General features: G+C 41.1%; 1 protein-coding gene across 1 annotated transcript; it reads right to left on the reverse strand.

Moving 5' to 3' along the window:
- Positions 1-4,906: 4,906 nt before the first annotated feature.
- LOC139796328 (inositol 1,4,5-trisphosphate receptor-interacting protein-like 1) lies at positions 4,907-6,510 on the reverse strand. Its single transcript, XM_071744259.1, has one exon. The coding sequence runs from the start codon at positions 5,871-5,873 to the stop codon at positions 5,103-5,105; it is 771 nt and encodes a 256-aa protein (XP_071600360.1). The 5' UTR covers positions 5,874-6,510; the 3' UTR covers positions 4,907-5,102.
- Positions 6,511-13,478: the final 6,968 nt, after the last annotated feature.

Raw genomic sequence — 13,478 nt, forward strand, 5'->3', positions numbered from 1 at the left:
GAGCAGATTGTGTTCAAGTTCTGCATCTTAAATTCATTAATTTAGTAACCAGGAACCCAGAAGAGTATTCAAGAAATTGAACTCTCAAAGTAACTGGACAATAAATGTGAGACTCTTAGGTTTCTGCATTGTGTTGTAGGCTTTTAATACACAGCATTTAAAATTCTTTAGACAGAGCAGAATATGCATGCCACAAACTGGGAACATTTATGCAGTCTTAAATATATCAGGCCTAGCTTTTAATTTCAGTTGAGATTTATAAAACAAACCAGTTATCTCCAAATATGGCACAGTAGTATTTACTCCTCTGATTAATTCCAAATCACTCATAACAGGGTTTATTTTGATTTTAAAGGTAGTACTGAAGAAAGATTTAATTTTGGTTTTCCTTTGCAGTGCCTAGGTTTTAGGTGTCTGATGAAAATATTCCTGAGGTAAATGCTACTACTCACAGTCCATGTGTTCCCACTGCAAATTGTTCACCTTTGGGTAATGTAGAGTGTAATAGAAAACCTTGGGAGTGATCCAAATTTTGTTTATAATAGCATCATAAATCTAATTCCTCTGACTTTCTCAGATGTGCAAAGTGAGTGGATCTTTTCCAGACCCTTCTGTACAGTTTCAAGAAGTCCTTCCAGCTACTCATTACTGACTTACAAGCATGATAGACTGATTAGACTAATAGCTGTCTTGGATTATGACTTACAGGCTTTCCTATTTTAATTTACATGCATACAATATAGAGTGTAACAACCACACAATTACACAGATTCTTTCTAAGAAATTGCCCAGCAGGGATAGATTATCCCCATTCAAATTTTCTGTTGAAAATTACATATATATGAACAGAACTGCAGTTTCAACATCTTTTTTTCTTTTTTTTTTTTCCCCATATCTGAGGAATATGTCTGTAAGCCTCAGGATAAATTCATGTGTCTCTGAACTTCTCTCTTTTTTGTTAAGAATTTTGACTATAGAGCCAAGTTGGGTTTGCAGTGCACAGTAAGATTCAGAGATACAACATTACTGAAACCTGCTGATGTCAAGAAAAGTCCTGCAAATGACAGAGGACTTAGTTCTGAATAATTTTGGAGGCATTCATGTAGTTTCAGGAATTTGAAGGCAAAATCATAGACTTAGGGATAAGAATTTTGCTGTCTCTACATGGTAAAACTGCTGGATATTCTGTTCTTCAGAACATGTATTTTTCTTTGATGTGTTCTTGTCTGCTGTTCATCACATATTTTCTAGTTTTATCTTTGTGATAGTTACCTGATCAATTGATTTCAGTTGTTCAAAAAAACCCTAAATACTTACTTCTCTCTACTCACTTTTACCCATTATCTTTTCAAACTGCTTTTTTGAGCTGAAATACCTCTAGACAGCTCTTAAGAGGTCAGCTTCACTCTATTTTTTAAAAATGCAGTCCAGTGGATTCCCAACAGTTACATAGTTATATAATAACTGTGAACTTATATTTTCCTTTTTTTTTTTTCCCCCAATTCAGACCTGCCCTGGTCATTTCTGTCACATTTCAGACAAGGGAATGCTGGAAATCTGGAGCTGTTCTTTGGTGGCATGGACAGCAAGTTGTGTCCTGTGTGTTCATCAGATGCAGATGGGGCTCACAGAAGAAGCTCTCTTCACCTCTTCTCAGATTTCCAGGCCATGAAAACATCTACACAGGTGATCCAGAGACAAATTGTATTCAGTTGCTCATAAACCAAGCCAGCTGATTTCATATCACTATATTACTAGGCCAGTATGTAGCTGAGTTTTGCTTTTAAGCCCAGCTGCTCTTGTAAGGATGACAGCTTGTTTGATTGCAAGTGAAAAAAAAAAAAAAGTAAAAAAAAAACCTAACAAGCACAACAAACAGAGAGCTTTGAACTTTTTGGAGTGACTCCTGCTTTTGGAACATAAGGAACTCATTTGTTTAAGGTAAATAAACTTGGCACTTTGTATCCTTTTGTGCATAGCATATAACAGTATAGTATAATGGGCAAGCAAAGGTCCACTTCTAAGTCAGAAACCACATCATATAAAAACCTACACAGATGAGTTCTGTTTTCATAATAGTTCCAGGACAGCATTTTCAGCTGCAGGCAATTGGATTTCCCTGCTGGTTTCGCAGGTGCTTCAGGAGGAGTGCTGAACTCCTGTTACTTACTCAGGTGTTGACCTAAAGAACAGTTTCTGGTTACTTAAGTAGAACTGTTTGGATTTGGGCTTGTAGCTTGTTTGTAGACGTGGCAGACAATGCTCAGATAATGGGCACCTCTTCCACCTCCTCCTCTTCAGTCAAAAGTAAGCTCTCAGTATTTAATGTCACACTCTCTGCTCATTCCTTTAACTACAAGATTTCAAGGTTGGTAGGACTTTACCTGAAGTCCCCCTGTGGCAGCTTTTGGATCTGATGAGTACTACTGACACAGATTGAGGCATCCTGAAGGGAATCCCAGACACACACGGAAAATACAAATTCTTTCTCATGCAGATGTTCATGTTCTTTCTCCTGGTGACATCCTCTTACTTCCCAGGCAACTCTCAGCAAGACAAGAGGGCACAAAAGGTCTCAAGTTGTGCCAGGGGAGGTTTAGGTTGGACATTAGAAAGAATTTCTTTAGGGAGAGGGTGATCAGACATTGGAATGGGCTGCCCAGGGAAGTAGTGGATTCTCCATCCCTGGAGATATTTCAAAAGAGACTGGATGTGGCACTCAGTGCCATGGGCTGGGAACTGCAGCGGGAGTGGATCAAGGGTTGGAGTTGATGATCTCTGAGGTCCCTTCCAACCCAGCCAATTCTATGATTCTTCTCCCCCACCTGCATCTCAAAATCCCACTCTCTAGAGACTTCCTCTGTGTGTATTTAGGCACTGCTTATTCCTCCCAAAATAAACTTACCTGCATTTTTCTTGTTATCTTGTCTGCAAGGGCCCTGAAATTCTCCCTGACATGCTTTGTTTGAGCAGTTCATGCCTTTTTATTTCTTTCCTTCTTCTTAGCCATTAGAAAGAATTCATTACAGGGCTTGAGAGGTCAGGAGAGGTCAGGAAAAGTTGTGTCTGCCCTTTCAATCAACTGTTTACTGATGGTAGGTAAAACTTTTGTGAAAAGCTGTGCTCAGTTTTAAGCAACTTCAACGTAGCCTTGGAAATCGTGCAGCTTTTGTGAATTTTTGCTTTGCAGTCTGATAGCAGAGCAGAGCTATATCCAGCAAAAATGAGATGACTATAATGAGAACATTTCAATCTGAGACTGAAATTTCCCAAGTCGTGTGTTTTTGAAAAGGCAACTTATGATCATGAAAGTACTGCACAGCCATGTTGCCTTACAGAATGAAGAAAGAAAAAAAAGCGCATAGTTAACTTGCAGAATATTCCCTTTTAGCATGAAAATTGGTTCTAGCATCCCTCCCAAGGAAGAGGTTTGAGTGCTCAAGCTGAATTGCAAACAGTTGTTGACCTGTGAATATACAAAAAGGATGGACACAAAACTGTAAAAGCACAGCTACAGTGGTTTCAGAGCCATACTCCAGGAAACTAATTGCATCCTCAGATGATGCAGGTGGAATCTGTAGTAACATTTTATAATTCAAACATCTTTTTCTCAGAGGGGCTGACAGCTCTTGCAGAGAGGCCTTCCAAAGATAGAGAATATGATCTGGGGTGAGTGATTCTTTTTGTAAACTCACCCCCTGAAAGTCTCCTTGTGGTAGAGGTGGTCCAAGACGTGGTCTTTGCAGCTCAAAAGGAGAGCACTGGAGATTTCTGACTCTTCCATGGCACTTCAGGAGGACTGAATGTAGCAGCAGTTTTGCTTTGAAGGAAGTCTTAGGACAGGGATGTTCTTGCTGTCACTCTTAACTGGCCCAACACAAATATTCAGACAGGCCATGTGCAGGAAAAATTGCTGCATTTAGTAACAATTTTGTCTAGTTTATGTTTGAGAAAAGGGATGAGGAAACAAAGCAAGAAGCATGTGTCAGGAGTAAACCTTGTACCTTTCAGAGCAGTAAGGACAGCTTTACCCACTGGAACCGGCCTGGGGAGGTAGGAGAAGATAATTAAGGAAATATCCGACATTATCAATAATTTAACCATCAAATACGCAGAGAAAAAAGGCGTTCGAGCGGCGGGCCCTAACCAGGGAACACCTTCCCGGGCGGGAGGCTGCCAGGAGCTCCTGGTTTTGCTGACCTTACATCGCCATCTGGTGACTCGCCGTGGAGAACAGCCCTTAAAGCAGGTATGAGCCCCTGCAGTCACTGCCAGGGCCACCCGGCCCCTCCGATGTCACCAGCCCCCTGACAACGCGCCCTTCGCACACTCCACGCTGCCCCACGCCACCCACGCAGCCCCGTCCGCGCATCCCCAGTTCTGCCTCGGCTGCCTTGCTGGGAAAAGGGGAGGACGGGGAGTAGAGGTTGAACCTAGACGATCTTTAAGGTCCCTTCCAACCCTAACAATTCCATGATTCTCTGGGCATTTGGAATTGCGTTTGTCTGGGGGCACCACACTGCCAAAAACCTCTACAGAGTGTGTCGTGGCTTAGTGCTGGGTCAGCAATTAAATGACTGACAGGTGCTCCCTATTAACCCCTCTGCCTTCCCCTAGAGGGAAAGGAGAGAGAATAATGGAGAGAGACTTATGGGTTGGAAACACAGCTTTAATGAAACAGGAATGATGAAATGAAAATAACAAACTATATACAAATCTATACAAAGCCACTATCATGCTCTCCCCTCCAATAGCACTTGGGTCAGTGCTGAGGCTGCCAGGCAGCCCTGGAAATGCCCCAGACTGGCCTGCTGGAATCAGCAGCAGGTGGGAGCTGGATGTGGAAACACACAGATTGGCATCAAAGGCAGACAAATGGATGGAGTCCTCTAAGGATGCCAGTCACGGATGAGGAGAGCTTGACCCTTGTGATCCTACAGATTTATATCAACTATGATCAACAAGATACAGGTACAGGGCTTCAGACCTCTGAGGTGGAAATCTGCCTGCTGGGGGTGCCTGGCTGTGAGTCTGTAAAGCTGCAGCTCAGCATCAGGGCAGCTCTGCAGCCATAGTGTGCTGCTGGCAGAGCTGGCAGCAGCCTACTCTTGGCTCAGGCAGGTGACCGAGCTGCCTCGCTGCACCCCAAAAATCATCTCCGTGAAGATGTTCACCTCGGAGATGCCTGTCAGCTGGAACATGCAGGAGTGGGAGGAGGGCAGCACCGTGAGCTGGCAGTGGTGAGACTGAGGCAAAAGCAGCCAGGCTGATCTCACCAGCAGTCGGGCCCAGCAGGCAATTTTCTTCAAGTCCAAGCATGATCTTGTGCAGAGGGTGCGCAGGAGGTCCGAGCTCTGATCCCCGGGCAGCTTGGAGGTGGGGTGGTGGAGAAAGCAGGAAATATTCCCCAGCAGCTGGTCCCTCCAGCACGTGCACTCCAGCCCCACGTGGATGACGTTGCGGTGCCCCGCTGGCAGCTGCCCCGTGGTGTCCATCTGCAGCCTGAAGGAGTGCCCAGGGGGTGGCTGCAGGAACACAGGCAGAGTGTAGGTGATGGTGTTCTCCTGGACCCTCCAGAATCCAGAGGTGCCGTCCATCCCAGGGACCGGGTGCACCTGGGGCATGGAAGTCTTCTTGCTGAGCATTTGGCAGACACCAAGAAGGTCACCCACCAGCTCCTTCACCACCTTGCAGATGTCAGGCAAATCCTGCACTGGTGATGGGGTGGGCACAGCCAAAGCTCTGCCAACACTGGGTTTACCACGGGGGTCTTCCTGCTCCTGCTTGTTGTCCTTCTCCATCATGCTGCTGGAGCCCCTGGAGGCAAACTGCTTGTTCCTGGCCAGCCAGCAAAACACAGCAAGCAGGAGCATGGCTCTATGGTAGAGATGAAAAGGAGCAATATGGAAAAGTCCCAGGCTGGGCTCCTGGACTCAGCAGCAGGTTGGAGCTGGTTCCAGGAATGTACAAATTGGGATCAAAGGCAAACAAATGGACAGAGTCCCCTAAGGGTGCTGGTCATGGATGAGGAGAGCTTGACCCTGATGATCCCTCAGACTTACACTGAGAATGGTGTGGATGGGATGGAAAACTTCCTTTGGTCAATTTTGGTCAGCCATCTCCTCTACTCATCCCTATAATATAATATTATATAAGGGTCACAGGTGTTACCCCTTTCATGCCTTTTGTTTCCAGAGCATAAAAAGTTTTGCAGAACCTTGGTTCTGCATACCAGTCTCCAACATTACTGTAAACATCAGTTCTAGAAGCAGAAATTGACTGAAAAACATGCCATTAATTTCAGCAAGAGCAGTTCCTTAGAAGACTTAACTATAAAGGACAACAACTAGAAAGGAAATTAGTTCTGAAACCAGAAACCAGGACAAGAAAACAGCCTCGTGCTTTAGCATGGTGACATAAAGAATTAAGTCAAGCTTTGGGATGAACCACTAGGTACCAGCAAACACTCTTGAAGTTGTGGATATATGGAAAAGAGTCCAAACCTCAAATAGAGTGAATATGCCAGTTTATTTTGACTAAGGCATCTTTTTAGGTTTGGTTGTTTTGTTGTTTTTTTTTTTTTAGAATGAAGGGAAATTCTTTGAGGGTCGCAGAGTTACTATCTGTTAGAAGGAGGACAACTATAGGTATAAAATGGATTACATATCACCTAATGGTTTTATTTAGATAAAGAGTAGTATGAAACTTCCCCATGTTAATTGCACTTCAATTTGAGCACATTACACTAATTAGAAAGCCAGCATGATGAGTTTCATAAACAAGCTGCACCGTATTTTAAAAATACAGCTTAGTAAACAATAATTTTAAAAAATATATAGATACTGTTCTGAGCTCCAGAAAAATTCAAATATGGTAAAGTGAAGTAGTAATGTTTAGCTGGAAGGATTTCCTGAAAGTATAACATTAGCAAATCCTCTCTCATTTAACCTGTTTAAAGTTCCTGTAAACACCTCTCAGTACAATGCATAATGTACCCACTGCTGACCAAGGTTGAAATAATGGTCAGTGTTTCATACACCCTTTGGGAGACCAGAACAAAAGAAGCCCCACATTTGGACTAGCTGTATAAGCACAAGGCTACAATAGAGGATGGCTCCATTCTGACAAAACAATCCAGGAAAGAAAAACACTCTTGGAAGAGTTGTTCTAGACTTGGATAACTAAGGAGATCCATGAACAATATTATTTATCTTGGCTTGAAAAGGAGACACATCTGTTCACTGCCCAGAGCTACAAACAAGTCATACTGGAGAGCTAAAATCTGGTTACATAAATAAAAATTACCCTGGATGGAACCCTAAGGGCAGAACCATGGCTCTTCAGGAAATCTACACAATGCTATAATTCCCACATGTATTGCTTCATTTTGCAAGTTCTGCATTATTTTAGTAGCAGTTAGTGAACTCAATAGTATGTGTAAAAGTAATAGAAAGCAATATTATATTTCTTCTCATAACTTACAAGTCTTAAAGGCTCTATTAGAAAGCATTCAATATATACTTGACACAAACAGACACATTTTGACTGATATCTAATACTTTACATTTCAAAGAAGTAGAACTACAAAACAGCCTCTGCTGAAAAGTAGAGCTTTAAGTATTTGCAGACACTGTTCTGTATTTCTGTTTACAATCTGAGTTTTTAGAACTATTTGGAGACTATATTTTTCCTCCCTTTTTCTTCCCTTCTAAAGAAGCCAATAAAAATGGCTTCTGTAAGATACCTTGGTGACTAAAGGTGAGTGGGATGAACTCTCTCCATGATGAAGAGTGGATTTGCCAAGTGAATAGATGAGTGCAGGCTCAGGGAGGCTCCAGGGAGCCAGGTGAAGGTCACCAGCACTGCACAGCTTTCTGGCTCTGGCATTTTTCTGAAGATCTGTCTCCAAACATTGAAAATGGTTCAAGCCAGTCATAAAGAAAAAAGCCAAACATCCTGCATGTAGTTTGTTCAGCAAGCTAATTCATTTAAATAGTTGCTCATGAGACTCAGCAAAACTCTATGGCCTCCCCTTAATTCAGCTGAAGCTTGCAAGGTTATAAGCAGCTGCTGTAACATTCTTTGTACATTTTGTACTGCCCAGTACCATCTTGGTTTTGCACTAAGACAGCATACAGGTCAGGTCCCTAGAACAAGGAGATTCTAATCTGAACAAGGAGATTCTAATCTGAAACCTTAACTCCAGATGGTTTGCCTTGCTGTGCTCTGTGTTGCCTTTTTTCTTTATTTCTCTGTCATAGCTCTACTTTAAGAGTAATTGGAACTTACTGCTGGAACACCAAGGAATGGAAAAGATATATCAAAGCCAGAAAAAAAGAGCTATTCAGGAGTGAGGTTAGGAAGTCACTGTTCCCTTTCTTTTTTCAACTGTCTTCTAACAATGGCTTCTACTAGGCAAAAATTCAAGATCAGGAACCCCAGGCCTGCAGAAAAAGCAATCAAGGCTATTCTGCAAAATGACATACATTAAAAAAAAACTAAACTTAATGGGAAGTGAAAGTATCATTTGAGCTATGTATAGACCAATGACTCTCACTATTTTCCTGTTGTCAGATCATTTATTTGCAGTCATTTTCTTTTTGCAAAGACTGAATGTATGTTACTGCCATGGTGTGGCACAGGGCTTAGAGCTGGAACTGCAACCCTCATTTGGAGAAGCAGCATTGCTGACAGGGGGTAACTGGTAGATCAGCTGGCCTTAAAAAGCCTGCACAGATTAGCACAGTAGGAGGGGATATTTTCTCTGGCTTCAAACCTGCCACACCATTGGACTATCACAAGTATTGGTGCAGTCAGGCAATTATTTGTCCAAATCAGACTTGAGGAGCTGAAAAAAACAGCCTGGCTGAAAGCAATGAAGAGGTTTATTTTTTCAGCCTGCTCAGTACCTCAGTACATTCCTAATAAAGCTTGTGCTAGCACAAGAAAGGAGTGTTGAAATAAAAGATTGGGAAGAGGGGCAGGGATGCCTCTTTCAGTGTCTGTGCTTACTAGGGTAGGCTGAAATTCCTCTGAAGTACAGCCAAAGGACAGTCATGAAAATGTTCAAGTCACTGCACATCCCAGCTTGATTCCCTCTCCTTTGGAAAGTGCACCTCAGACTGTTGATGCTCTTAGGGAATTTAGTGTTTGGAAAGTTTCCCCTATCTAGAGAGTTACTTTGGGAGGTAACCATGAGTAAAGTTTGGGAGAAAACAAACAAATGGGGTGACACAGTGTCACTGAACACTGTTGGCTGTATGAAAGGCTTTGTCATCTTAACAATGCAAAGACAAGTGGGATGCTTGTGAGGCTCAGCTTTGGGAACCAGTGCAGCTGAAATGGGAGTGGGTGAGACAGAACCATCATTTGCTTTTGGGCAACTGGCTCTTAAGACCATGAAAAAATTACTTTTCCTACTCAAGTATGTTAGGACAGGACTATAGAGATGGTTCCTCATTGCATGAGACATGGCCATTGAGCTGCTCCAATGCAAGGATTTTGTGAAATATTTGCAAGAAAATGTAAATACAAGTGTGCTTATGTCTATCTGCTAGAAGCATTTTTATCTCAACTGTGCTCGTTGGATAAAAGCTTATAGCTTCCTTTAAATTAACAGGCAATTTATCTTGCTTAGACCTCAAATGCATGTTTGCAGACAGCTCTTCAGAGAGTGTTACTCTAAATGGATGTCAGTCACCTCATCTGTCTGACCTGGGAGATTATCAGTAAAGAAGGAAATACACACTGCTAGCCAGGTTTTATTTTATGACTTTGTGACCAGACCCAAACCTTTCTGCTGAAGTTAACCTGAGCTATTTTGTAATAAATCCAGTACTGGCCATGAACCATGCAAAAATGTCCAACCTTAACTGAGCTTGTCTAATCTGGTGGTCAGCAAGATGCAGCAGATCACTGAAGAAAGGCTGCCAAAGGTGTGGAGGATGCAAAACAGCTGTCTGAAAACTGCAGCAGGAGAAGCAGCATCCCCCAGCAGCAGCTGAGCAAGCTCTGTAGTACAAGCACTGGAGGGGCCAGACAGGCTGTAGGCATTTAAGTTTGTCTGGGATGAAGAGGACCTTGTAAAATCCCCCAAGAAATCACAACAAACCATTCAAAGGCAAGGGTTACCTTTGGGGAGTGTAATTGCAGCAGGAAATATCAAGGTTGTTCTAACTTTGAAGAAACCTATCTGCTTTAAGAAAAGCAGCAAAATCTTTTGTGTGGGAAGCATGTCAGAAAGGCTTTAACAAAAAACAGTCTGAAAGCCCAGGGCTGCACAATTTTGTCGAAGGAACAGAATTTAGGAGGCCAATATTGATTAGCTACCATTGTCAAATGCAAAATATGATCAGAACTGACAGAGTTACACAATTTATCCTCACCCACCAGTTGAACTGTGGTAATTTGTGTGGCAGCTGACAGTCAGTGTGACCAGTGGAAAATAGAGCAGGTATGAAGAAGATGAAACTATAGGTAGAAGTACACTAATCATGCATACATTGATAAAACTAACCTTGAGCTGTATCCTGAAGAACTAACAAAGATTAATGTTATTATTCTAGTTCAAAAGAGATGACTTTACCCTTACCTAGAGAATTTATAGCTTGTTTGTCTGAACACATAAAAGCATTCATATCAAAATATAAGGTGGGATTTAGCATTGAGGCTTCTCCCCACACATACATACTCAGTAAATAACAAATACTCAACTCAAATTTGTTTCAGCCCCTGTTTTTACACTGGGTACAGACTCTTCCAATCATCAAACTAAATATGACTTTTGTTCATCTTCAAAATTACCTGTTTAAGAGATCTGCACAATTCCAAAGGTAGAATCTCTTTTACAGAAAATTAAGTATGTATTCAACCATTGGATGAAACAGTTGGTAGTGAAGAGAGACAAGGGCTCTTTCCTCCTCTGGACAATCCTGGGGAAGGGTGTATTTCCATATATAGGGACTTTTCAAAGGCTTTCTACTTCACATTATATGTGTGACATGTAAGAAGCCAGAGAAGTGCTGGGCTGGTGGATGCAGAACAGAAGAGAAGCATCTCACAAAAAGAGACAGCAATTCATCAAGTTTGTTCTAGTAGTTTAATTCATGCTCTTTTTTATTTTTTGAAAGGAAACCTGAGGAAAATGAAGCATTGCTACGCTTGCACAGATGTCACCAGTTCCACTTTGCATGTGGCAAGTTCTGTCACTAATGGATGAGGTCAGTCTGAGGATGCGAAAAGAAATGCAAGTAGTGCACGGGCTTTTGGGGTTTTTTTTGGCTTTACTGTCTGAATGCATGTATTATCATGTAGACTCAGCAGAAATTCCTGCACAGAAAGAGGGGCTAGGCAATTAGTAATACAAGCTTATTAATCTGGAGAGGACCTCCTGTCATTTGATGTTACAACTGTCCATGCCAAACCATTATTTTTTTTTTCTGGAGTGGTGTTACGCCCTCTTTGAAAAGAGCAGTTTATCTTTATGATCCTGCCAGATCTTCTGGAAGCTCAGTCCCAGCCTTGAAGCCTCAAACCCAGACAAAAAGCCTTGCTGAGTGGCTGGTACCCCTTTGTTCTGCTGTTCTACAGTCCAGTGGTTTAAACAGCATTCTCTGTTTGCTGTAGCTACCATTCTACAATGTGCATGATAAAGAATCCCTCTTCTAGCTTTCTTTTTGTTGGGTAAATAAGCTACACTTTCAGTTTCTTCTCCTAAATTGCCTGCAGGTATGTAAAATATTAGGCAAAAAGAAAGGTAAAATACCTTTGAGTTGAGAAAAAAGTCAACAGCTGAGCAGAGATAGAGGAGTAGAGGGGTAATTTCAAAGAAAGTAAGAGTAGAGGAGAAAAGGAAACAAAAATGCAGCCTGGGACAGAGTAGTATAAAGCAATGTGCAGCTGACAAGTCCAGGTAAACCTTCAAAACTTGATTTTTTAGTAATCAAAAAAAAAACAACAGTGAAACCATTCATTGGTGGATTAACTATTCTTTATATCATTAGATGCAATTGGGTCAACAGAAGGGATTCCCCTGGAGTTTTCATTGTTGCTTGAAAAACAGAATAGAATGCAAGAAATCCTACAAAACTTCCTCTTTTAATATATTTTGATTAAGCAATAAAGGGCACAAAGGCTCTTCTAGGATTAAAAGAATAGCTGGGGGAAAATCCTACTGGAAAATAAAAAAAAAAAAAGTACACAATCTTTAAACAGAGACCAAAACTATCTAAAATGCTTGAGCAAGCAAAAAAATAAATAAATTTGCTCAACCTCAGATGTGAATAAATCCAAAGGAATTCATATGTAAATAAGTATCTCAATTCAACTAAGGAAATTAAATTTCAGTTTTTAACACAAAAGTTTGCTACCTCTTAAAAACATTATATTCCCAAGCAAAAGGTATGTGACAAATATAAAACTGAGAAAGTGCAATTTACATTTTGAACAGATAAAAAGCAAAGAAAAAACACATTGCAATGGCTTAGCCACCCTTTGTCAGATCTTTTGTAGCTCTTCAGACAGCATCAATTTAACACCATTATTTTTTGTAAATGTGCTATTTTCCTCTGCAGTTATTACAGAGAGTTCACCAGATGATCTGAATATGCCTCTCACAGCTGGTGCTTTATTCCACCATGAAGCTGCTCTCTGGGTATAGATGGAAAAGTGTGTTTTGCTCACAGTATTTACTGAATTTATGTAATTTTCCAGGAAATCCAGCAACTCCCATACATTTAAACAAATGTCAAGCAGAGCAAAGGAAGCCATACCAACCATTCTGCTTTGAGGAGCAGCTACAAAACCTTTGGCCATCTGTAGACAGGGAGAGGGTTCCTAACATGGACTCGTAGTTGGAAGGAGATTTGGCATTTGTGGAGAAAACCAGGATAATGCCAGCAAGCATTTCACACTGATCTACTTGCAAATAGCATTTATATTTTATTTCAATTGTATTTATCTGCTTAGTCTCTTTATCTATTAGAATTGAGTAATAGTATTCTACTAGTTTTTTATTTTAGTAAAAAGGACTGTAAAGCTTGCAGTAGAGGGTTATTAAAAAAGATATTAGGAGATTACAGAATAATGATAAAGTAAAAATTGCTGCTGCTCAGGCAGGTATTGGTCATGCAAAGGAAATTAGAACAAAGTCTTGTGAATAAAAAAAAAAAAAAAAAAAAAGGAGAAATGGGACAGTTTTGTAGAGTGAATGAGATAAAATTCAGCAGAGTTTACTTCAGTTGTCAATGAAGACTGCAGCAGAAGCTACTGTGGCCTACAGAAATAAATAGATGAACACTGAAATTAGATAAAGATGATGGTTCTAAAGTTTAAAAAAAACACAGGGGAAAAGATCCTAAGGGTTAAAAAGGACCACAGAAAAGATACTGTCCATCTCAGAGCTCTGGCTCAGGATGTCACGGATTTTTTTGTTTTTTTTTTTAAATAGCACAAAATTGAGGTGCCATAAGCACACCATG

This window comes from Heliangelus exortis, chromosome 4 (genome assembly GCF_036169615.1).
Source record: "Heliangelus exortis chromosome 4, bHelExo1.hap1, whole genome shotgun sequence".
NCBI lineage: Eukaryota > Metazoa > Chordata > Aves > Apodiformes > Trochilidae > Heliangelus > Heliangelus exortis.

Coding starts and splice junctions, on each gene's coding strand:
- LOC139796328 (XM_071744259.1), bottom strand. CDS start 5,873: ATGCTCCTGCTTGCTGTGTTTTGCTGGCTGGCCAGGAACAAGCAGTTT.